This window comes from Macaca mulatta, chromosome 5 (genome assembly GCF_049350105.2).
Source record: "Macaca mulatta isolate MMU2019108-1 chromosome 5, T2T-MMU8v2.0, whole genome shotgun sequence".
NCBI classification, from domain to species: domain Eukaryota; kingdom Metazoa; phylum Chordata; class Mammalia; order Primates; family Cercopithecidae; genus Macaca; species Macaca mulatta.
The window spans coordinates 97435705-97462808 of NC_133410.1; the positions used below are offsets into that span (position 1 = coordinate 97435705).

Consider the following 27104-nt stretch of genomic DNA (forward strand, 5'->3'; position numbering starts at 1 on the left):
TTTCACACTAAAACGGCAGAGCTGACTACCTGAGACAAAGAGACAAAGACCCCTTGGTCTGCAAAGCCTAAAATATTTACTACCTGGTCCTTTACAAAAAAAAAAAAAAAAAGTTTGCCTACTCCTGCCCTAAGATAATATTCCAGTTTTTCACAAATCTAAACAAAACTTGTCCTGCTAAGCAGATGCTTAGGGAGATACAAGGTTCTATTCTTAATCTAAGAGACTGCCACTACTCTGAACGTGGCTGGAATTCCTTTTGTGAAAGTGAGTCCACTGATGAGGCAGGGAAGCTAAACCTGGAGGCACTAGGCCAGGTGTTAGCATTGGAAGGAAGCCCAGTATCAAAACATGCAGAATCTCAGTGTGTGAAAAACAGCTATGTTCCAATTATGCCCTCTCCAGAATTACCACATAGGTGATTTGGACAAGACATTTATAAACCATGTTTTGAAGCAAGATAGTTCAAGTTATTTTCCAAGTAAGAAAAATCTAATGCATACATCACACCAAAAGAGCAATTCATTACATCATTTCACTGTTGACAATAAGTAACCCAGGTTGATTCTACCAGACTGATTTCCAAATAATATCAAATCTATGCTCAAAGAATAAAATTTTACCCTCAATTGATAGTATGTAAAAGTCCCAATGTTCTGACAGAAACACCAAATTATAAGTACTAAAAACATTTGGAGCAATTAGCAGTATGGCTCAACTAGGGATACAAGCTCTTAGATATATTTATATATACATTTAATTAGCAGTATGGCTATACATACATATATGTGGCTATACATATATACATATATAATATGTATATACACACATAATATATATACACACACATATAATATATATATACACACACACATAATTAGCAGTATCACTCAACTAGGGATACAAGCTCTTAGATATATTTATATATATACTTAGGTATGGAAATTATGATGCACAAGTTTAAATGTCAGTAATATTTTACTACAGCCAACAACGTGCCATCTTTTAGTACTTAACAGAAACTCAATATTGTTCATAAAAATAACAGCCCCAAATTAACCAGCTAAATTGACTTCTTTGAAGAATGGACCAATGAATTGGGAGTACTTATGTTTTGGGTGACAGAGGGGTTAAGAATAACAGAAACGGCCAGGCACGGTGGTTCACACCTGTGATCCCAGCACTTCGGGAGGCCAAGGTAGGAGGATCACTTGAGCCCAGGAGATCCAGACCAGGACAACATAGTGAGACCCAGTTTCTACAAAAAATCAAAACATCAGCCAGGTGTTGTGTACACCTGTAGTCCCAGCTACTCGGGAGGCTGAAGTGTGAGGATCGCTTGAGCCAAGAGTTTGGGGTTGCAGTGAGCTATGATTGTACCACTGCACTCCAGCATGAGTGACAGAGTGAGACTGTCTCTAAAAAAAAAAAAAAAAAAAAAAAAAAAAAAAAAAAGTTTAAAGAAAAGAATAACAAAAACCATAAGGAGTAATAATCACCAACTATCACAGAGCCAACCAAAGAATAAAGAAACATTATCTCATTTTGATTAACAGAAAGTTAATCTAACAAACGAATAGCCTTGTTCTATGAACTCAAATTTGCTTACTATGTTTGTATCACCTGTAAACTGTTTAAGGAAGGTCAATGATAAGGAACAGCACTTTGCACACAGGCTCTTCCCTTGGAGTGGCCAGCACATACTCCCTTCAGGTGTATTCAGTGACAGTAGGTGAAGGTTTCCCTGATCACCTGATTCCAACTGCAAATCAGCCTTCTTCTCCCTACTTCTCTCTCTTCCTCCCCTCTCTCCACCCCTTCTCTGCTTAAACTTCCCCATAGTTCCTTCTACCATCTAACATGCTATCTATTTAATTTATTTATTATTTATCACACCTGCCTTCCTCAGAAAATTAGCTCCATGAGCAGAGTTTTATTTTTGCCCATTTTGTTCACTACTGAATTCACATCCCTAAAGCACAGCACAGGCCCTACAAGAACATGTTGAATGAACCAGTGAACTAAAGTGAACAGCTACCAGAAAACTCCAAACATGGCTGACATTTCTTTCACAGTTTCCAAAAAAAAAACATTTTTCTCCTCAGATTATTCATTACAGCTTGTCTAAATCACAAAAATTCTGAGTTAGGGTAGTCTAAGAAACCACTAGAAAAAAGAAGCTGGCCAGATATGGTGGCTCACACCTGTAATCCTAGAATTGTGGGAGACTGAGACAGAAGAATCACTTGAACCCACGAGTTCAAGACCAGCCTAGGCAACACAGCGAAACCCCGTCTCTACACAAAACACAAAAATTAGCTGGATGTGGTGTGATGTGCCTGTAGTAGTCCCAGCTGTTCAGGAGGCTGAGGTGTGAGGATCACTTGAGCCCAGGGAGGTCAGGGCTGCAGTGAGCTGAGTTCATGCCACTGCACTCCAGCCTGGGCAACAGAGTAAGACTCTGTCTCAAAAAAAGAGAAGCTTTCCAAACGTAAAACTTAATTGTCCTTTATTTGTTCTGCTGACTGGTTCTATATCCCAGGTGGAGTGAAGATAACAAATAACTGGAAGGGTGGGTAGAAGATAAACATATCCTGAAGCAGATGATAACAGAACCACATGGTTACCATTTGAGTATTTCAAAAGAATCTGCTGGTTACCTGAGCTATAGAGGCCTGGGGATTACCCAGCAAGTTTTTGAATGAACGCTTGGAAACCCATCTGAGTTGATGACAGAAGGAGGTGGTGTAGCTGATCTCCTTGAAGACTGTGATCTTCTTCTTCTTCTCACCCCCGGAAAGTTGATGTAATTCAGCTTTTGTCTCTTTGTAGAAGGAGGAGTCGACATAAATCTCGGCTAATTTTTCTATGAGTGGCTTATCCCGCTTGGAAGGCTCTATGATCTCCGTGGCTTTGCAATCAGTGGATAAAAAGGAAACATGAACAAAATAACAACTAATTTAGCCCATTTTTTCTGTGACCCCTTTCTTGGATTCTTCCCTAACACCTTCATTCTAAAGCTTTAGAAAGAAAAAATAGGCCAGGCACGGTGGCTCATGCCTGTAATCTCAGCACTTTGGGAGGCTGAGGTGGGTGGATTATAAGGTCAGGAGTTCGAGACCAGCCTAACCAATATGGGGAAACCCCATCTCTACTAAAAATACAAAAAAAAATTAGCCTGGCATAGTGGTGTGCGCCTGTAATCCCAGCTATTCAGGAGGCTGAGGCAAGAGAATCGCTTGAACCCAGGAGGTGGAGGTTGCAGTGAACTGAGATCGCACCACTGCACTCCCAGCCTGTCCAAGACAGCAAGACTCCATTTCAAAAAAAGAAAAAATAGAAATAAAAAATTATGAGCTCTGTCATTAGAAAAGTATAACAGGTCAGGTACAGTGGCTCACTCCTGTAATCCCAGTATTTTGCAAGGCAGAGGCAGCAGGATCATGCGAGGCCAGGAATTCAACACCAGCCTGAGCAATGAAACGAGGCCCTGTCTCTATAAAAATAAATAAAGTAAGTAATAAATTAAAATATATATTTAAAAAGAGAAAAAGAAATAAAAAGAAAAGTACAGAGAACTAGGCTGTCTCCTGCCAGTCTTTTGAATACAGCAAACCCACTGATGTTTTCCTATTTGACCTTAATTCTTTTAAAATAGACTTCTTACCATAGAGTTCTAATTCTTAATATAAAACTCCGGTCGTGGCCGGGGGTGGTGGCTCATGCCTGTATTCCCAACACTTTGGGAGGCCAAGGTGGGAGGATCACTTGAGGTCAGGAGTTCGAAACCAGCCTGGCCAACATGGTGAAACTCCATCTCTACTAAATATACAAAAATTAGCTGGGTGTGGTGGCACAGGCCTGTAATTCTAGTTGCTCGGGAAGGTGAGGCAGGAGAATGGCTTGAACCCAGGAGGCAGAGGGTGCAGTGAGCCGAGATAGCACCATTGTACTCCAGCCTCAGTAACAAGAGCTAGATTCCGTCTCAAAAAAAAAAAAAAAATCTGGTTGTTGCTTCCTACTATATGCAAATGCATAGATTGCCAAGTTTCTTATTTTAAAAACACTTTATAAACAGTGAGCATTTTAAAAAATGTTAACTCCTCTTGGAACTGACACCACCATATAAATTCTCATTTATAAATTAAATCAAAAACACCAACAGCACTCACAGACAACAAAATGTTTGTGTTGACTGATATCAGAAGACTGCATTAACAGAAATTCACGAAGTCACATTTTAATTAGCCACCACGTTGTTAAACTTCAGCCAATTCAATTAGGCAAAAATCTGGGACTGTAACAGATTCATATACCTTTAAAGTCTTCTTCTCTGTTTAATGCCACAGCAGTGGAATCTCCATTAATGATGTCCAAGAAGAAGTCCGCAGGGTTATTATAGGCCTCACAGTGATAACCTATGAAAGAAGGCAGCCCAAAAACACAAACTTGATGGTCTTGGAAAATAAAGAGAAGTAACTTTCAGAGGGCAAGGGAAGTGAGGCTAGAGAAGACAGAATCTAACGACTTCTCCCTAACTTTCTTTCTCTCTTCTTCCCACACTAATTTTACCCTTTCTTTTTATATATTCAATCACACTATATATATATTTGGTTTTTGTTTGTTTGTTTGTTTTTGAGACAGGGTCTCCCTCTGTCACTCAGGCTGGAATGTGGTGGGGGATCTTGGTTCACTGAAACCTCTGCCTCCCGACTTCAAGTGATTCTCCTGCCTCAGCCTCCCAAGTAGCTGGGATTAGAAGCGTGCATGACCACGTCCAACTAATTTTTGTATTTTCAGTAGAGACAGGATTTCGCCATGTTCGACCAGTTCGAGGCTGGTCTCTTAACTCCTGGCCTCAAGTGATCCACCCGCAAGTGCTGGTATTACAGGCATGAGCTACTGTGCCCAGCCTATCACACAATATTTCAGCAATTCTTTGTCTCCGGGCCGAAAAACAAAAGAAAAGGAAAGGAAAAGAAAAGAAGAAAAAAGAAAAAGGAAAAGAAAAAGAAAAAGGAAACACTCCCAGCCAACCTTGGATTTGCAGGGCATTTTGCATTAGTGCTTGGTCCTTACCTATCGTAATTCATGAGACCTGAAATAGCTATTGGTATGCTCTGGTGCTTAACAGTACTTCCTCAAAAATCTAAACATAGACCCAAGAAAAAAATACCAAAAGCCCACGTGTGTTCTGCTCTCTTAGTTCACCTAGGGAATGCCAGAATGATGGAACCCACATCAGCAATGACTGCTTCCCCGCATACTAAATTCAGAGGTCCAGGGCCGAGTGCAGTGGCTCACATCTGCAATCCCAGCACTTTGGGAGGCCGAGACCGGCAAATCACTTGAGCCCAGGAGTTTGAGACCAACCTGGCCAACATGGCAAAACCCCATTTATACTAAAAACACAAAAATTAGCCAGGTGTGTTGGCTTATGACTATAATCTCAGCTACTAGGGAGGCTGAGGCACAAGAATTGCTTGAACCTGGGAGGCGGAGGTCGCAGTGAGCTCAGAAAGCACCACTGCACTCCAGCCTGGGCAACAGAGTGAGACCTTGTCTCAAAAGTAAATTAATTAATTAATTAATCCCGAAATCCAAATCAACTGCTGTGCTGCTATAATTCTGAATAGAGAACAAAACCCCTGAGCAGTATTCTCGATAGAACATGGCCAGCACAGCACACCTGAACCGTTCAGCTTCAGATGATGAGATCATCTGAACTCAGTGTGGCCTGAAGTCTGACTCTTAGTTAATCTCCTTTTTTAAAAACTAAGAAACATGGTCAATGAATATCTAAAATTGTATTTAGGATCATAGGGAATCATTTATAATCATATCCAAATATCTCTAAAATGAGGCAGACCGCACAAGCCATTAAAAAAAACTCGCACATTTCTATCTAAAATTTTAAAAATCACACATTTCAATTTAAAATAAAAAGAACCATGCAGTCCAAGATTGTTAGAAATTTTGGTCCATCTAAGTCAGGTTTAGGACTAACCACTCTATTGACCAATACCCACTCAAGGGCTAAAGTTGCAATCTACAGTTACCAGAAAATTAAGTAGTGTCTGCCGGGCACAGTGGCTCACACCTATAATCCCAGCACTTTGGGAGGCCATGGCAGATTGCTTTAGCTCAGGAGTTTGAGACCATCCTGGGCAACATGGCAAGACCCCGACTCTACAAAAAATACAAAAATTAGCTAGCTATGGTGACATGTGCCTATAGTCTCAGCTGCTTGGGGGGCTGAGGTGGGAGGATGGCTTGAGCCCGGGGGGTTGAGGCTCAAGCAGTGAGTCAAGATTGTGCCACTGCACTCCAGCCTGGGTGACAGAGTGAGATCCCATCTCAAAGGAAAAAAACAAACAAACCTTAAAAAACAAAACTTGCTGGGCGTGGTGGCTCACACCTATAATCCTAGCACGTTGGGCGGCCCAGGCGGCAGATCACAAGGTCAGGAGATCAAGACCATCCTGGCTAACATGGTGAAACCCCGTCTCTACTAAAAAAATACAAAACAATGAGCACGGCGTGGTGGCAGGCGCCTGTAGTCCTAGCTACTCAGGAGGCTGAGGCAGGAGAACGGTGTGAACTCAGGAGGTGGAGCTTGCAGTGAGCCAAGATCACGTCACTGCACTCCAGCCTGGATGACAGAGCGAGATTCCATCTCAAAATAATAAAAATAAAAATAAATACAATTAAGTAGCATCTCCATGAGTGCTCATCCGGGCAGACCAACATCATGTGCACGGGGAAAAAATTATAAGGCCTCATCTGTTATATGGTCAAGAAGACAACCATATTAGGCCTTTCCAAAAATGTTCAAGTGACAGAATAACTAGCTAAAGGGCCAACATATTAATTACTGAGCTTTTAAGAAATGGTCACTATAACTAGGAAGCAGAATATAGGCCCAGCAGAAATACTCATACACACATGAATACACATTCAAATAAGACAAGAAAGATACCTAGCTGTGGTGCACAATGAAGAAAAATACTAGCACCAAATGGATCAAACATATTTTGAAGTGACAGATTCTCATGGTATGTCTACCCAAAGACCAAACAGCACTCCTGCACACCCTCTTTGCTCTCCTTCAGGATTCTATTAATGAAGGGTTTTACAGCATAAAAAAGTCAACCATACCAGCTGATTCAAAGTATCCCAAGGCCTCCTGAGCAGGTCCATGGAACATAAGTCTTCCTGAGGCCAATAAGGTGAGACTATCAAACAACTTGAAGATGGAATATCGAGGCTGATGAATGGAGAAGATGATTGTTCGTCCCTGCTTAGACATCCTAGGTTAAAAGTGAGACAATAATGAGTCATTAAATATCTGAAACTTGTACTTCTTGGTAACATACTCTATTCTTGCCTTTAGATTGTTTGCTTCTAGTTCAACTTGACTTTGTCTTGCTAACTTTTCATCTCATATTATTTACCTATAGTTAGGAAACCTAAATTCAAAGCTTTTATTAAAACAGAATAGGAATTTTCAAAGTATGTTGCATTGACAATCTAGAATCAACTAGAATGGTTATTAAAAATGCAGATTCTAGAACAGTCTTCCCAGACATTGAATTAGAATCTCTGGGAGTAGGTCTAGGGAATCTGCATTTTAAGAAGCAACCCAGGTAATCTGCAAGTATTTTCAAGTTTGAGAACTAACCATGGACTACATATTAAAACAGTCATATATCTCATTCTGACTTATCATTTAGGTCTTCTGGCTCTTTAAAACTTGGTTTTCACTCTTCTGCCCTAATAATGCAATTAACATAACTGAGTACTTACTATGTCTTTGCTAAATACTTTAGAGATAACTTCGTTTCAATTTTCACAGTATTGTTATGAGGCAGTTCTAATATTATTATTATTACCCTCATTTTATAAATATGTCTTAAAGGATCAAGCAACTGGCCAAGGGATCACTGTTAGTAAGAGACAAGGCTGGGATTTAATCTCTGGTCTAAGTCCATGGCCAAAATAGTGCTAACTTACCTTTTCACAGGAGTTTTGACTTACAGGTTGATAAGGTTTGGCTGTGTGCCCACTCAAATCTCACCTTCAATTATAACAACCCCCACGTATCAAGGGCAGGGCCAGGCGGAGATAACTGAATCATGGGGGCGGTTCCCCTATGCTCTTCTCATGGTACTGAAAACGTTTCACGAGATCTGATGGTTTTATAAATGGGAGATCCCCTGCACAAGCTCTCTTGCCTGCCGCCATGTACAACATGCCTTTGCTTCTTCTTTGCCTTCTGCCATAATTGTGAGGTCTCCCCAGCCATGTGCAACTGTGAGTCCATGAAACTTCTTTCCTTTATAAATTATCCAGTGTCAGGTATGTCTTTATTAGCAGACATACCTAGCAGACATGAGAACAGACTAATACAGTAAATTGGTACTGGTAGAGTAGGATGCTGCTGTAAGATACCCAAAACTCTGGAAGCCACTTTGGAACTGAGTAACAGGCAGAGGTTCGAACAGTTTGGAGGGCTAAGAAGACAGGAAGATGTGGGAAAATTTGGAAACTCCTAGAGACTTGTTGAATGGCTTTGACCAAAATGCTGATAGTAATATGGACAATCAAGTCCAGGTTGAGGTGGTCTCAGATGGAGATGAGGAACTTGTTGGGAACTGGAATAAAGGTGACTCTTGCTATGTTTTAGCAAAGAGATTGGTGGCATTTTGCCCCTGTCCTAGAGATTTGTGGAGCTGTGAACTTGAGAGAGATGACTTAGAGCATCTAGCAGAAGAAATTTCTAAGCAACAAAGCATTCAAGAGGTGACTCGGGTGTGTTAAAAGCATTCAGTTTTATTCACTCACAAATATATGGTTTGAAATTAGAACTTTTGTTTAAAAGAGAAGCAGAGCACAAAAGCTCAGAAAATTTGCAGCCTGATGATGTGATAAAAAAGAAAAAATCTATTTTCTGAGGAGAAATTCAAACCTGCTACAGAAATTTGCATAAGTAATAAGGAGCCAAATGTTAACCACCAAGATAATGGGGAAAATGTCTCCAGGGCATGTCAGAGGTCTTTACAGCAGCCCCACCCATCACAGGCCCAGAGGCATAGGAGGAAAAAATGGTTTCCTGGGCCAGGCCCAGGGCCTTGCTGCTTTGTGCAGTCTCGAGACTTGGTGCCGTATGTTCCAGCCATGGTTAAAGGGGACCAACAGAGAGTTCAGGCTGTTGTTTCAGAGGGTGCAAGACCCAAGCTTTGGTGGCTTCCATGTAGTGTTAGGCCTGCCCTTCGCCTAGATTTCAGAGGATGTATGGAAACACCTGGATGTCCAGGGAGAAGTCAACTTCAGGGATGGAGCCCTCATGGAGAACCTCTGCTAGGGCAGTGCAGATGGGAAATGTGGGGTGGGAGCCCCTACACAGGGCCCCCAGTGGGGCACTGCCTAGTGGAGTAGTGAGAAGAGGGCCATCATAGCTTAAGACCCCAGAATGGTAGATCCACCAACAGCTTGCACTGTGCATCTGGAAAAGCCACAGACACTCAATATCAGCCTGTGAAAGCAGCCACACGAGGGGCTGTACCCTGAAAATCCACAAGGCCAGAGCCTCCCAAGGCCCTGGCAGCCCACCTCTTGCATCAGTGTGACTTGGATGTGAGATGTGGAATCAAAGAAGATAATTTCAGAGCTTTAAGATTTGACTGCCCCTTTGTATTTCGGACTTACATGGGACCTGTAGCCCCTTCATTTTGGCCAATTTCTCCCATCTGGAACAGATGTATTTACCCAATGCCTGTACTCCTATTGTATCTAGGAAGTTACTAACTTGCTTTTGATTTTACAGGCTCATAGGTGGACAGAACTTACCCTGTCTCAGATGAAACTTTAGATCGTGAACTTTTGAGTTAAAGCTGAAATGAATTAAGACTTTGGGAGACTCTTGAGAAGGCATGATTGGTTTCAAAATGTGAGGACATGAGATTTGGGAGGGAGGGACCGGGGTAGAATGATATGTGTCCCCACCCAAATCTCACCTTGAATTGTAATAATATTTGTAATAATTATAATAACAATACACAGGTACAAGAAGGGCCAAAATCACTGTTAGAAACTGTTACTATTCCAAATATTTTATGTGAAGAATCATTTCAATTTTAACATTTTCTAAGAACCTACTGTATGCTAGCATGTATACAAAGACATTTTGCCTCAAAGAGGATCAGGCTAGTAGGTCAACAATTTCAGTACAATATGAAACAGAAGAAGCTAAGGATTCCTTGTAAGCAAAATGGGAGACTCACAACCCAGTCTGAAGATGATATAAACAGAGTAAAAAAGGCCCAACAGGAGAAAGTTAAGAAGAAAAAGCACTGAAGGTGGAAGAATAAGATGAAAAAGATGTGAAATAAAAAGGTCTACTCAGAAAACTACAAAATGTTCAGTGTTATAGAGCAGAGAGATAGACAAAATGTGTATGTGTGTGTCTGTTGGTGTTAAGAAGCTAAAGAGAGCACAAAACAGGCCCAACCCTGCCCCCACCCTCACCACAGCCATCCTTCCCTACACTCTTACCTGCTTTGTTTTTCTTGATAATGCTTTTCACTTGTCAACTGACTTTCCCTCCAACAGAAGAGGAAGAAATTGTTTTGATCATTTCTGAACCCCCTGCACCAAGAATATCTGGGACATAGTAGTGATAAGATATTAACTAAAGATAATGTTCCCATAGCATTTACCTTTTCAGGAGCAAAAGGACAGCATTTGCTGTGCTTGAGTCTAAGCCTGTTGTAGGCTCGTCCAAGAACAAGATGGAAGGATCAGTGATAAGCTCCATTCCTATACTAGTCCTTTTTCTTTCTCCTCCAGACACACCACGGATAAATTGAGTTCCAACCTAAATCACAAATATTATAATTGTCAATGATAACAACCAGTCACTACCGTTTGGTGAGCTCCTAACATGTGCCAGTCCTGTAAGAGACACTTTATCTCATTAAGTTCATTTATTCTGAACAGCAAGTAAGTGGATACCTGGTAGATAAAGTAGGTATCTCTTTTATCAGATGAGTAAACTTAGGTTCAGGTCACAGCTGGTCAGTAACTAAGCCTGATTACAAAGCACCTCCTTGGGTGAGGCATAGAAGCGCAAGGGGTCGGGGAAGTACCTCCTCTAGTCAAGGAAAACCGTGAGGGACTGTGCCATGAGGGATGGTGTATTCCAGCCCAGACACTGCTCTTTTCCCATGATATTCACAACCCGCAGACCAGGAGATTCCCATGGGTGCCTACGCCACCAGGGTCCTGAGTTTCAACCACAAAACTGGGCGGCCATTTGGGCAGACACCGATAGCTGCAGGAGTTTTTTTTCATACCCCAGTGGCGCCTGGAATGCCAGCGAGACAAAACTGTTGACTGCCCTGGAAAGGGGGCTGAAGCCAGGGAGCCAAGTGGTCTAGTCTAGCTCAGTGGATCCCAGCCCCACAGAGACCAGCAAGCTAAGATCCACTGGCTTGAAATTCTAACTGCCAGCACAGCAGTCTAAAGTCAACCTGGGATGCTTGAGCTTGGTAGGGGGAGGGGCGTCCACCATTACTGAGGCTTGAGTAGGCCCTCACAGTGTAAACAAAGCCCCCAGGAAATTTGAACTGGGTGGAGCCGACCACAGCTCAGCAAAGCCACTGTATAGCCAGACTGCCTCTCTAGATCCCTCCTCTCTAGCCAGGGCACCTCTGAAAGGCAGCAGCCCCAGTCAGGAGCACATAGATAAAACTCCCACCTCCCTGGGACAGAGCAGGAGGCTGCCGGCACAGCTTCAGCAGATTTAAACGTTCCTGCCGGCTCTAAAGAGAGCAGTGAATCTCCCAGCACAGTGCTAGACCTCTGCTAAGGAACAGACTGCCTCCTCAAGTGGATCCTTGACCCCTGTGCCTCCTGATTGGGAGACACCTCCCAGCAGGGGTCGACAGACACTTCATACAGGAGAGCTCCGGCTGGCAACTGGTGAGTGCCCCTCTGGGAACAATGCTTCCAGAGGAAAAAACAGGCAGCAATCTTTGCTGTTCTACAACCTCTGCTGGTGATAACCCGGCAAACAGGGTCTGGAGTGGACCCGCAGCAAACTCCAGCAGACCTGCAGCAGAGGGGCCTGTTAGAAGGAAAACTAACAAACAGAAAGGAATAGCATCAACATCAACAAAAAGGATGTCCACACTAAAATCCCATCCAAAGGTCACCAGCATCAAAGACCAAAGTTAGATAAATCAATGAAGATGAGGAAAAACCTATGCAAAAAGGCGGAAAATTTCAAAAACCAGAATGCCTCTTCTCCTCCAAAGGATCACAACTCCTCGCCAGCAAGGGAACAAAACTGGATGGAGAATGAGTTTGATGAATAGACAGAAGTAGGCATCAGAAGGTGGGTAATAACAAACTCCTCTGAGCTAAAGGAGCATGTTCATGTTCTAACCCAATGGAAGGAAGCTAAGAACATTGAAAACAAGATAGAGGAATTGCTAACTAGAATAACCAGTTTAGAGAGGAACATAAATGACCTGATGAAGCTGAAAAACACAGCACAAGAACTTCGTGAAGCAAACACAAGTATCAATAGCCAAATCGATCAAGTGGAAGAAAGGATATCAGAGACTGAAGATCAACTTAATGAAACAAAGCATGAAGACTTAGAGAAAAAAGAATGAAAACGAACAAACAAAGCCTCCAAGAAATATGGGACTATATGACAAGACAAAACCTACGTTTGATTGGTTACCTGAAAGTGACAGGGAGAATGGAACCAAGTTGGAAAACACTCTTCAGGATATTATCCAGAAGAACTTCCCCAACCAAGCAAGATGGGCCAACATTCTAATTCAGGAAATACAGAGACCACCACAAAGATACTCCTCAAGAAGAGCAACCCCAAGACACATAATCGTCAGACTCACAAAGGTTGAAATGAAGGAAAATATATGAAGGGCAGCCAGAAAGAAAGGTTGGGTTACCCACAAAGGACAGCCTGTCAGACTAACAACAGATCTCTCTGCAGAAACCCTGTAAGTCAGAAAAGAGTGGGGACCAATATTCAAAATTCTTAAAGAAAAGAATTTTTCACCCAGAATTTCATATCCAGCCAAACTAAGCTTCATAAGCGAAGGAGAAATAAATTCCTTTACAGACAAGCAAGGGCTGAGGGATTTTGTCACCACCAGGCCTGCCTCAAAAGAGCTCCTCAAGGAAGCACTAAATATGGAAAGGAAAAACTGGTACCAGTGACTGCAAAAACATACCAAGTTGTAAAAACCATCAACACTATGAAGAAACTGCATCAACTAATGAGCAAAATAACCAGCTAATATCATATTCACAGGATCATAATGACGAGAATCATAATGACAAGATCAAATTCACACATAACAATATTAACCTTAAAGGTAAATGAGCTAAATACCCCAGTTAAAAGACACAGACTAGCAAATTGGATAAAGAGTCAAGACCCATCAGTGTGCTGTATTCAGGAGACCCATCTCATATGAAACACACACATAGGCTCAAAATAAAGAGATGGAAGAAGATCTACCAAGCAAATGCAAAGCAAAAAAAAGCAGAGGTTGTAAACCCAGTCTCTGGTAAAAGACTTTAAAGCAACAAAGATCAAAAAAGACAAAGAAGGGCATTACCTAATGGTAAAGAGATCAGTGCAACAAGAAGAGCTAACTATCCTAAATCCATATGCACCCAATACAGGAGCATGCAGATTCATAAAGCAAGTCCTTAGAGACCTACAAAGAGACTTAGACTCCCACACAATAATAGTGGGAAACTTTAACACCCCACTGTCAATATTAGACAGATCATCAAGACAGAAAATTAACAAGGATATTCAGGACTTGAACTCAGCTCTGGACCAAGTGAACCTAATAGACACCTACAAACAAACAAACACCAAAAAAACCTCACTCAAAACCACACAACTACATGGAAACTGAACAACCTGCTCCTGAACAACTACTGGGTAAATAACAAAATGAAGGCAGAAATAAATAAATTCTTTGAAACCAATGAGAACAAAGACACAACATACTAGAATCTCTGGGACATAACTAAAGCAGTGTTTAGAGGGAAATTTATAGCACTAAATGCCCACAGGAGAAAGTGGGAAAGATCTAAAATCGACACCCTAACATCACAATTAAAAGAACTAGAGAAACAAGAGCAAACAAGTTCAAAAGCTAGCAGAAGACAAGAAATAACCAAGATCAGAGAAGAACTGAAGGAGATAGAGACAGGAAAAAAACCTTCAAAAAAATCAATGAATCCAGGGGCTGGTTTTTTGAAAAGTTTAACAGAATAGATAGAGCACAAGCTAGACTAATAAAGAAGAGAGAAGAATCAAATAGATACATTAAATAATGAAAAAGGGGATATAATCACTGATCCCACAGAAATAAAAACTACCATCAGAGAATACTATAAACACCTCTATGCAAATAAACTAGAAAATCTAGAAGAAATGGATTTTCCTGGACACATATACCCTCCCAAGACTAATCAAGGAAGAAGTTGAATCCATGAATAGACCAATAGCAAGTTCTGAAATTGAGGCAGTAATTAATAGCCTACCAACCAAAAAAATCCAGGACCAGATGGATTCACAGCCGATTTCTACCACAAGTACAAAGAGGAGTTGGTACTATTCCTTCTGAACTATTCCAAACAATAGAAAAAGAGGGACTCCTCCCTAACTCATTTTATGAGGCCAGCATCATTCTAACACCAAAACCTGGCAGAGACACACAAAAAAAGAAAATTTCAGGCCGATATCCCTGATGAACATCAATGCAAATATCCTCAACAAACTACTGGCAAACCAAATCCAGTAGCACATCAAAAACCTTACCTACCACAATCAAGTTGGTTTCATCCCTGGGATGCAAGACTGGTTGAACATAATAAACATAATCCATCACACAATAGAACAAACGATGAAAACCACATGATTGTCTCAAAAGATGCAGTAAGGCCTTTGATAAAATTCAACACCCCTTCATGCTAAAATCTCTCAATAAACTAGGTATTGATGGAATGGATCTCAAAATAATAAGAGCTATTTATGACAAACCCACAGCCAACATCACACTGAATGGGCAAAAGCTAGAAGCATTCCCTTTGAAAACCTGCACAAGAAAAGGACGCCCTCTCTCTCCACTCCTATTCAACATAATATTGGAAGTTCTGGCCAGGGCAATCAGGCAAGAGAAAGAAATAAAGCGTATTCAAATGGGAAGAGTGGAAGTCAAATTGTCTCTGTTTGCAGATGATATGATTGTATACTTAGATAAGCCCTTTGTCTCAGCCCAAAATCTCCTTAAGCTGATAAACAACTTCAGCAAAGTCTCAGGATACAAAATCAATGTGCAAAAATCACAAGCATTCCTATACACCAATAATAGCCAAATCATGAACTTCCATTTACAATTGCTACAAAGAGAATAAAATATCTAGGAATACAACTTACAAAAGATGTGAAGAACCTCTTCAAGGAGAACTACAAATCACTGCTAAAGGAAGTAAGAGAGGACACAAACAAATGGAAAAACATTTCATGCTCACGGATAGGAAGAATCAATATCATGAGAATGGCCATACTGTCCAAAGTAATACATAGATTCAATGTTATCCCCATCAAGCTACCATTGACTTTCCTCACAGAATTAGAAAAAACTACTTTAAATTTCATATGGAACCAAAAAAAAGCCCATATAGCCAAGACTATCCTACGCAAAAAGAACAAAGCTGGAGGCATCACGCTACCTGACTTTAAACTATACTACAAGACTACAGTAACCAAAACAGCATGGTACTGGTACCAAAACAGATATATAGACCAATGGAATAGAACAGAGGCCTCAGAAATAATGCCACACATCTACAACCATCTGATCTTTGACATCCCTGACAAAAACAAGCAATGGGGAAAGGATTCCATATTTAATAAATGGTGCTGGGAAAACTGGCTAGCCATATGCAGAAAACTGAAACTGGACCCTTCTTTACACCTTATACAAAAATTAACTTAAGATGGATTAAAGACTTAAATGTAAGACCTAAGACTGTAAAAACCCTAGAAGAAAACCTAGGCAATACCATTCAGGACACAGGCACGGGCAAAGACTTCATGACTAAAACACTGAAGGCAACTGCAACAAAAGCCAAAATTGACAGATGGGATCTAATTAAACTAAAGAGCTTCTGCACGGCACAAAAAAAAAGAAAAAAGAAAAGAAAAAAAAAAGAAACCTATCTTCAGAGTGAACAGGCAACCTACAGAATGGGAGAAAATTTTTGCAATCTATCCATCTGACAAAGGGCTAATATCCAGAAACTACAAAGACCTTAAACAAATTTACAAGAAAAACATAACCCCATCAAAAACTGGGCAAAGGATATGAATAGACACCTCTCAAAAGAAGACATTTATGTAGCCAACAAACATATGAAACAAAGTTCATCATCACTGGTCATTAGAGAACTGCAAATCAAAACCACAATGAGATACTATCACACGCCAGTTAGAAAAGAGATCATTAAAAAGTCAGGAAACAACAGATGCTGGAGAGGATGAGGAGAAATAAGAATGCTTTTACACTGTTAGTAGGAGTGTAAATTAGTTGAACCATTGTGTAAGACAGTGTGGCGATTCCTCAAGGATCTAGAACCAGAAACACCATTTGACCCAGCAATCCCATTACTGGGTATATACCCAAAGGATTATAAATCATTCAACTATAAAGACACAGGCACACATATATTTATTGTAGCACTGTTCACAATAGCAAAGACTTGGAACCAACCCAAATGCCCACAATGATAGACTGGATAAAGAAAATGTGGCATATATACACCATGGAATACTATGCAGCCATAAAAAAGAATGAGTTCATGTCCTTTGCAGGGACATGGATGAAGCTGGAAACCATCATTCTCAGCAAACCAACACAGGAACAGAAAACCAACCACCACATGTTCTCACTCATAAGTGGGAGTTGAACAATGAGAACACATGGACACAGGGAGAGGAACATCACACACTGGGGCCTGTTGGGGTGTCGGGGGCTAGGGAAAGGATAGCATTAGGAGAAACACCTAATGTAGATGATGGATTGATAGGTGCAGCAAACCACCATGGCACATGTATACCTATATAACAAACCTGCAGGTTCTACACATGTATCCCAGAACTTTAATAAAAGATAAAATTTACCAAAAAAAAGCACCTGCTGTTAACAGTTTGTTCCTTACCGAGTCAAATATTTAGTTTGAAGTTCAGAACGCTAAAAGATAGGTGACATGGTGAAATCACAGTCTAAAAAGGGAGATAAAGTCAGGAGAAGAAAATGTGAAAGCAACTATAATGTATTAGCCTTCTAACACTCTCTCCCCTCCCAGTGTCCAGGTGGACTTACAGTAAAAGCATGGGCTCCGTAGCTAGGAAAGTTCACTTTCTCTCATACCGTATTAATACCTTTTTAATTACCATGAGGCTTCCCAAACTGACCCCATATACCTAAGGTTAATAACTGGGAAATCTATGTAAATGATATTAATAGTTTTATTATTATATTAATTATACTATAACCATATAATTACTATAGTAATCAGACAATTCACTCTACATTTGTTATGTTTAAAATTTCATAAAAAGTAAATATTTTAAATGTATTGCTTCAGTCATTTAGATAAATAAACTAGGAAGTCAATAGCTGTGCCTTCACAGTCTGTTTTCCCTAGAAATCCTAACAAGCAACATAGGGCAATGGCTGCCTGAAGGTAAAGAACAGAGTGGAATAAACCGCCTTACTGGAAAGATAAAATCAAATAAATAAACAAAACCGAAGCAAAGAAAACCCATAAAGTGGAAATAAGTGGTGATGGTGGCATCTCAGAGTTACTCTTCCAAACAAAATACAGTAAAACACCCTGAACAGAAAATATTGTCAGAAAGCATAATATGAAGTATAGACCATTAGCACATCTCATTCTTCATTGCTTCTAAGTAAGGGATACCACAGGGGATTATGTTACAGGCATTACAATGCAAAAAGCTCATTTTCACCCAAAGCTTCAAATGTCTTCTCAGCAAATCTTCCATACCTATTAATCAATTGTAAAGTTCATTCATTCGTTTCATTTTTTTTCTTCACGATCCTTTCCAACCCACAAGAGGAGGTGTTACTTTGTCTCTCTTGCCCACAATTGTATCTCTAGAACCTAAAAGACAGCTTAGCATACAAAAGTCTGTAAACATCTGGCAGAAGAAAAAGAGGCAGAGAAGGAGGGAGGGAATGAGAGACAAAACCATCAAAAGAAAGGCTATAAAAAAACCACACTACACAAATGAGAAATAAATCCTAATTTGACCAAATATAATTTTGGAAGCCAAATTACAGCGAACTGAAATATATAGAGCAGGGGTCCCCAACTCCTGGGGAACCAGTATGCACAGCAGGTGAGCAAGCAAAGCTTCATCCGTATTTACAGCGGCTCCTCAATGCTTGCATTACTGCCTGAGCTCCACCGGTCAGGTCAGTGGAGGCATTAGATTCTCATAGGAGCACAAACCCTATTGTGAACTGCACGTGCAAGGGATCTAAACTGTGTGCTCCTTATGAGAATCTAATGCCTGATGACTGTTTCCCATCACCCCCAAATGGGACCATCTAGTTGCAAGAAAGCCAGCTCAGGGCTCCCCCGATTCTGTATTATGATGAGTTGTATAATTATTTCATTGTATATTACAATGAAATAATAATAGAAATAAAGCGTACAATAAATGTAATACACTTGAATTATCCCAAAACCATCCCCCCTACCCTGGTCCATAGAAAAACTGTCTTCTACAAAACCAGTCCCTGGTGCCAAAAACGTTGGGGACTGCTGATACAGAGCAAGAATCCTTGGACTCTCATCACTTATCAATCCCAGAAATACACCTCAATAGCAATGGAACAAATTCCCTTGGAGGAAGAGTGACTGAAAGGAGGAAGATTAAAAGAGGAAGAAGAAAAGTTAGTGCAGATATGGAATGAGACATGACTTAAGCCATAAGGTGGGGGAGGAGCATAAGGAAAGGGCAGGTGAGGAACACTTTCACATACAACACCACATCACTTCAGGTGCACAATTCAAACACTGTGAAGATTTTTTTCCAGGTTAATTTCCATATTCATATTATGTAACAAGCTGCTTTTCTCATTGTTACGGAAAGCAATCACTTTTGACCATACACATTACAGGAAACCTCTGAATCAGAGTCGTTTTATCCACACGGGGAGGTCCTATTTATGCTGATCACGGTGCTTTCAGTTTTTCCACATTACCTTGGAGTCTGCCACTTTATCCAGACCCAACTCTTGAATGACCCTGTTAATCCGTTCGTTTTTTTCATGATTCGTCATAGTTGTTGGAAGCCGAAGAGCTGCTGAGAACTGTAAGTTTTCTCTCACGGTCAGAGTGCCCATCACGACATCATCCTTAAGACAAATAGCATTTTAATGAGACATAATGAGTCTTTTCTAAGACCACGACTGTTTAGTATATGTAACATAATCCACAAAAATAACATAACTAAGGTAAAGTTCTAACTAATGATGAACCTGCAGTTCTGCAAATGACAGTTAACCCCATAGATGTCTGCAAAGCCTGCTATAATCATTTTCACCCCCTATCTGTACACCCAAATAGAATGCAAGTAATTATGTTAACTACCAGCAGACACTTCCAGATTGCTTCATACAAGGATTTGCTAAAATATCTTTCTAAGCTAGGGGAAAAGAAAGATGAAGGAAAGGCAAAAAAAGGATAACAGTAGTATCTTTTAGAAATGATAGAAAAACGAGAATTGGTATCACTGTCCTTACAAGGGCCATATTCCAGATTCTCCCTGCCTTTTCACATAAGTGTCTATGCGAAATTAAGAAAAGCTGCTGTAAAGGAAGTCAGTTCTAGGAACATGTCACATAATCAACTGGAAGCACACTGAACTATCAGCCAAAGCACTTACCCATATAGAAACAGAGGAAACAGAAAATGCAAACCCACTAATACTTACTTGTACCACGTAACCTGAATTACATTTGAAATTGGTAGGTCGCAGTGCTCCATTTATCAGAACATCTCCAGACAATCCACTTGGATCTTTCCTTGCAGCTAAGACATCTAATAACCTATAAGAGGACGTATACGTTGTGGGTCTAATAACCTATAAGAGCATATATATGTTGTGGGTTTTTTTCCCTCCAACACAGGCTATATATTCCATGGCTACTTTGAATCCAAATTCTGCTTTAGTTAGAAAACTAACTGGTCAAGAAATTCTATGGTTTAACTAAAATTATGCTTTTAAAAATTCTCATCTTTCTCTTTTCATTGTACATTACAATAAAGCCCCAAAACATAAAGCAAGACACTATTGGCTGATCAAGTACAGATCTCCCAAATGGCCCTCCCAGCTGTCTGACCTTGGAGGTGCCAACACAGGCAATGTGTTCTTTTATCTAAGACTCATGCCTTTACTTACATCTTCTGCTCCCTTTCCCTACTTTTAACATTCTCCCATTCTTTTTCCTCCCTATTAGCTGATAACATGGTCAACTGCTACATGTCAATCACCTTATCAAGTCCTATTAGTAAAGCTAACCTAATAAGACTACCTGGTCCTTGGGACAAAACCACACAACTACAGTTATCCACAGCACCTAGAACCAGACCTGACATGCATTGCAAATGCTCAATAAACACCTGGTCACACACACAGAAAAGTGGATTTTAAAAGCACATTAAAAGTGCACAGAAAAAGCTTACTTATACTCTCTTATACTCACGAAGATTTGCCTCCACCTGTGGGTCCCAGAATGGCATTGAGGCCAGGTTTCATGATCCCACTGCAAACACAAAAACAGACTGATTTACTATTCCACTTTAGATCAGGTTCTATTGATTTAGGGTCTGCACTGAATATACTCAATGAAGGCTGATGAAATTACAAACAGAAAACAAGCGCAAACCAACTCTTAAAGAAAACAAACCAACAAACAAAAAACAGGCCATGCATGGTGGCTCAGGCCTGTAATCCCAGCACTTTAGGAAACCAAAGCAGAAGGATTGCCTGAGGCCAGGAGTTTAAGACCTGTCTAGGCAACATAGGGAGACACTGTCTCTACTTTAAAAAAAAAAAAAAAGATTGTTGATTTGATGTGTAATATACAATGGATGTTAATCACTGGTCAAGTCCTACAAGAAAAATGGCATAGATTCCTCTAAATTCCTTTCACTTATTCTCTAACCCATTTATATTTTCTGGAAGATGATATTCAACATTCAACGCTCCTTGAAATAACTAACAGATTCTTATGAAACATCCCTGTTACACTTACTGCTCTTAACACAGTGTGAAATACATGGCATGTTCTGAGTACCGTTTGATTATCAGTACTGTATCTTCAAGTGATCTCATTTGCTACCTAGTAAAATTCTACACAATTAATAAGTCGCTAATTTGTGGAATACTGGTAGAAGTATTCTCACTGCTAAAATCTAATCAGTCCAAGAAACATCTAAGTAGAAATCGAGGCTAGGATAAAGCACTTCAGGATAAAAAGAAAACATGACCGAAAGAAAAAAAAAGCCTTAATCCACTTAGAAAAGTAAAAGATATATCCTCAAGATATATCATTTTCTTCCTTGTTAAGAGTCAGATAAATACACTGGAAAACTCCAAGTTTAGAAGAAGACATCACTTTGGTAGGGGTATCCTTTAAGAATATGAAGACGTGGTACAGACATAAAAACGTTTCAAACAAAGTGGATGTCTGGGGGAGTGAATATTCAGACAGAGTAGGAAGGTGGAAAAAATTATGGCACTGTTGACTGTGCTGAGACCCAAGAAGATGGCAAATAGTTTGATTTTATCCTAAAGATACCAAGTAGAATGATAAGTAGATAAGGAACTGGAGAAAGGAGAATTCAGCCAGGCGTGGTGGCTCACGCCTGTAATCCCAGCACTTTGGGAGGCCGAGGCAGGTGGATCACTTGAGATCAGGAGTTCTAGACCAGCCTGGCCAACATGGCAAAACCTCATCTCTACTAAAAATACAGAAATTAGCCAGGCATGGCAGCAGGCACCTGTAATCCCAGCTACTCGGGAGGCTGAGGCAGGAGAATCACTTGAACCCAGGAGGTGGAGGTTGCAGTGAGCCGAGCTGCACTCCAGCCTGGGCAACAGAGCAAGACTCCGTCTCAAAAAAAAAAAAAAAAATGTTAAGAAGAGATAGCCAGAGGATGGGAGATTGTTTATATTATGGAATAGAAAAATCAGGAAGTACATCCTTAATGTACTTGCTGATTTTCTTATTCCATAATATAAACAATCTCCCACCCTCTCTAGTGAGTTAGAGCTAGATTTTTGACTTTTTGAGATTTTACAAACATGGAAATATAGACAGAATCTTGAGGGTTCAGATCAGAATTGGAGATATTAATGAGAAGCCATAGGTTTTAATCCATATACAAAGACAGCCACAGAAAGATAAAGATGGAAACTCCCAGGGTGCTGTGGGAATGGTCACCACTGCTCCCCAGGCTCCTCTCCCACCTGCTTTGGCCAGATCTGTATGCGCCTGCACATGGGAGGTAATTTTTTTTAAAGTTATGCATGTATGTGTATGCACATGTGTGTAGACATATATGCATTATATATATATTCTCTAGGTCTCACTCCACTGAGAAAACCTAGAAGCAATGACATCCCAATAGCAATGAGCATTTTAAACACCCAGATTTTGGTTTTGTAAATATCTCCTCCATAAAAATCAACAGCTGATACTAGGTCTGAGGCAGGGTAAGTACACAGTGAGTCTGGAATTGCTTGCCATGCCAAGTAAATATTCAAAGAACGAGGCAAGGTGGGAGGAACATTTGAGCTCACGAGTTTGAGATGTGCCTGGGCAACATAGTGAAACCCTATCTCTACAAAAAACTTAAAAGTTAGCTGGAAGTGGTGGTATGTGCTGGTGGTCCCAGCTACTCAGGAGGCTGAGGTGACAGGATCACTTGAGCCCAAGGGATTGAGGTTGCAGTAAGCTATGATCATGCCACTGCACTCCAGCCTGGGCAACAAAGTAAGTCCTTGTCTCTAATAAAATTTGTTTAATTACAAAAAGAGGCCGGGCGTGGTGGCTCACGCTCGTAATCCCTACATTTTGGGAGGCCAAGGAGGGTGGATCACCTGAGGTCAGGAGTTTGAGACCAGTCTGGCCAATATGATGAAACCCTGTCTCTACTAAAATACAAAAAATTAGCTGGGCATGGTGGTGGGCACCTGTAAACCCAGCTACTTAGGAGGCTGAGGCAGGAGAATCGCTTGAACCAGGGAGCTGGAGGTTGCAGTGAGCCAAGATCACGCCATTACACTCCAGCCTGGGCAATAAGAGCAAAATTCCGTCTCAAAAAAATAAAATAAAATAAAATAAAATAAAATAATAAAATAAAAAAAGAATGAGGAGATATATCCAAAGAATGAGAGACGGAGGGAGGGAAGAACCCACCTTGAAAGATCTCCCACTGACCAAATCAGGAACAATAAGAGTATGAAGGTAAAACATAATAATGCATTAATTGAATAAAATACAAATCCATGACTCTATACTGGTGACAGATGAAGGTTTCTCCTTTCAGTAAAACAAACTAAGAGATAATGAAAATAGAAAATCACTGTTTAGCAACTATGATAGTGGTGGCTGATTCAGGCAGGAGCCATCCAGTGGGGACTGAAGCTGAAGTTTAATGTAGAATGGAGTTCAGGAATAATGTCAGCTTATCTCCCCTCATAACACTAATCAATTACCAAGGGGAAAGGTGACATTATAGCCAAGTTTGACAGACATCAACATGACCAGGTGATCAATTTTAACATCACCAGGGGTAGGATGAGATAAGAAAATACCATGTTGAACGAGACTGAAGAGACAGGATATGGTGGGCAGTCAAATATGGGAGAGGCATGGTTGACCCAAGGCCCTGAGGACCTACCAAAACCTTCCTTACAAGGCTACATTTCCCCTTGGCTGCTCCTGGACAATGTCTGAGTGGTCATACAGGAGAGGGTCCTTATTTCAGGAACACACACACTGGAAGAATTAGGGAGAAGGAAGCACCATGTGGACAGCCTGCACTCACACGGTTCAGAAAAAACACTAATGACCATGGGAACATGAAAAGACAAAGTGATGAGAACAAATGCAGTGAAATGTTGGCGAGAACCTGAATGAAAAGGGTTATGTTCCTGCAAGGTTTAAATTTCACATCAGGCCAGGTGCAGTGGCTCATGCTTATAATCCCAGTGCTTTGGGAGGCCAAGGTGGGAGGATCACTTGAGCCCAGGAGTTCAAGACCAGCCTGGGCAATGTAGAAAGACCCCATCTCCACAACAAAAAAATTTTTTTAATTAGCCAGGCATTGTGGTATCTAGCTACTCCAGAGGCTGAGGCCGGAGAACCACTTGAGCCCAGGAGTCTGAGCTTATAGTGAGCTATGATTGCACCACCACACTCCAGCCTAGGTGACACAGCAAGACCCCATCTCTAAAAAATAAATAAATAAATTTGAAATCATTTCAAAATATGTTATTAATTAAAAATTGTCCAAGAGTATAATGAATTTATCTTAAAATAACAGGACATCCACATATCTATGGGAATGAATAACTTTTTTCCATAAGATCTTCAGCGTTGGTGAGGGAAAGCTCAAATGCTGGGTATGGAGACAAACAAGCATAAGAGAAAGATTTTTCCTAAGACAGAAGAATCACAACTTTTTAAATTCTCATGGTCAGATTGTTTTATCTTCTTCCTCCCACAGAGGAAATCAGGTTGTAGTGACTTAGTTCTAGAAGGGAAATTACAAAATGTCCAGAGGAAAAACCAAAATCAAAACTCTCATCAGCTTTTTTAGAATGTAATTGACTATCTGAATGGTGATGCTGCTATCAAACACAAATCAAAAATAAGGTAAGTGACAGCAGCCCTTCATCTACCCCCAGAAACTGTATTTAGAGTTGGAGCCAGCAGATAGAAGAAAGACTGGAAATACTACAGCCAAAAAAGGCATGACCTTTCTCACGGATACTTAAACAGGAAATGCCAGCAGCAAAAACACCAACCTTTGATGACCTTTCAACTAAAACGTGAAAGAACTGCAAGATCTGACTGCATTTTTATGAGCTTGGGAAGGAACACAGTTCTATTCACGCAGTGAAGATGAACTCATCTGTTGCTGAAATACATGCCATTTGACCATAAAAAAATGCGTGGCTGGGCATGGTGGCTCAGCTCACATCTGTAATCCCAGAACTTTGGGAGGCCGAGGTGGGGGGATCACGAAGTCAAGAGTTCGAGACCAGCCTGGCCAACATGGTGAAACCCCATCTCTACTAAAAATACAAAAATTAGCTGGGCGTGGTGGCACACACCTGTAATCCCAGCTACTCAGAAGGCTGAGGCAGGAGAATCACTTGAACCTGGGAGGTGGAGGTTGCAGTGAGCTGGGATTGTGCTGCTGCACTCTAGCCTGGGTGACAGAGTGAGACTCCATCTCAAAAAAAAAAAAAAAAAAAAGGTGTGACGCCTCGAGCAGATGAGACTTCTATTGCATCAAGTTATTAATCTACTAGCTTTAAAAGATAAGATAAGCAAAATAAAAATACCTTCACAAAGTATGCTTTTTTTTTTCTTTTGAGATAGGCTCTCACTTTGCCACCCATTTGTACAGTGGGACAATCATCACCCACTGCAGCCTTGATCTCCCAGATTCAAGCCATACTCCTGCCTCAGCCTCCCAAGTAGCTGGGATTACAAACACACGCCACCATGCCCAGCTAATTTTTTGTATTTTCAGTAGAGACAGGGTTTCACCATGTTGGCCAGGATGTTCTCGATCTCTTGACTTCATGATCCACCTGCCTCGGCTTCCCAAAGTGCTGGGATTACAGGCATGAGCCAGCGAACCCAGCCACATGTGGTACTTTTTTTTTTTTTTTTTAACTCTGGCAGTTACTTTGAGAGTTACACATATACCTAAATGTGACCCAATTATTTCACTCCTAGTTTAGCCAAAACAAATGAAAGCATATGTCTGTATATCTGTGCAAAGACTTTTACAAAAATGTTCATAGCCACTTTCTTGGAAATATGCAAAACCTGTGAGGTTCACTGTAGGTAAATTAAAAAGCTGTCTTTTTACAAGTTCATGTACATACTTGATATTCGATAGTATTTCTTTCTCAACTGGTTTTCGACCAGGTAGAAAGCCACTCTTCACTTTTACTCGATAGCAGATGTTATGAAAACTTAACACAGCTCCTTCAGTAAATGCCTTCCGGTCATTGGAAGTTGTCGTGGGGAAGCCATTGGTGTTTTCTTGTGACATTGGGATAAAAACTTCGACATTACTGGAAGACATCTGGAGAGTTTTTATCTTTCTGTAGACAGAAAAGCAACAGTAAGTTGATAGTCCAGATAAATGAGATTGCAAACACTAGGTGACAATACATTTAAAACAAGTCAATTTTTAAATGAGTGGCAATGAGTAGCTTCATTTCCAACGAACAGCCTATGCCACTGTGATAAGAACATCCTAAAAATATAAATGGGAAGACAGGCACAACTTGGAATGCATAAACTCCAATTAGATGTCAAATGGCTCCTAATAAGTAAATAGGAAGAGTATGAAAATTACTAAAAACTGATAAAGCAGGAAAAGGATGGATGAGGGCTAGAATTGTCTGGCTTGAAAAGCATGTAAGTCAAGTGCAGGGACAGACTACATGATCATCATCAGAACCTCTGTATTTTTTTTTCAAGGCCAGCCTGGCCAACATGATGAAACCCTGTCTCTACTAATAATATAAAAATTAGCCAGGTGTAGTGGCGTGAGCCTGTAATCCCAGCTACTCAGGGGGCTGAGGCAGGAGAATGGCTTGAACCAGGGAGGCAGAGGTTGTGGTGAGCAGAGATCGCACCACTACACTCCAGCCTGGGCAATAGAGCGAGACTCTATCTCAAAAACAAAGG

At 40.7% G+C, this 27104-nt stretch overlaps 1 protein-coding gene across 15 annotated transcripts in view; it reads right to left on the minus strand.

Moving 5' to 3' along the window:
- The window catches only part of ABCG2 (ATP binding cassette subfamily G member 2), a 141039-nt gene that overhangs the window by 20775 nt on the left and 93160 nt on the right, over positions 1-27104 (minus strand). For all 15 annotated transcript variants that reach the window (XM_015138720.3, XM_078001419.1, XM_015138722.3 and 12 more), the window contains 8 exon segments: positions 26291-26512; positions 20862-20921; positions 20090-20204; positions 19359-19511; positions 10719-10876; positions 7159-7310; positions 4317-4418; positions 2661-2911 (listed from right to left, as the gene is read on the minus strand). In XM_015138720.3, coding sequence (XP_014994206.2) covers positions 2661-2911; positions 4317-4418; positions 7159-7310; positions 10719-10876; positions 19359-19511; positions 20090-20204; positions 20862-20921; positions 26291-26493 — 1194 coding nt within the window. In that variant the 5' untranslated portion in view covers positions 26494-26512.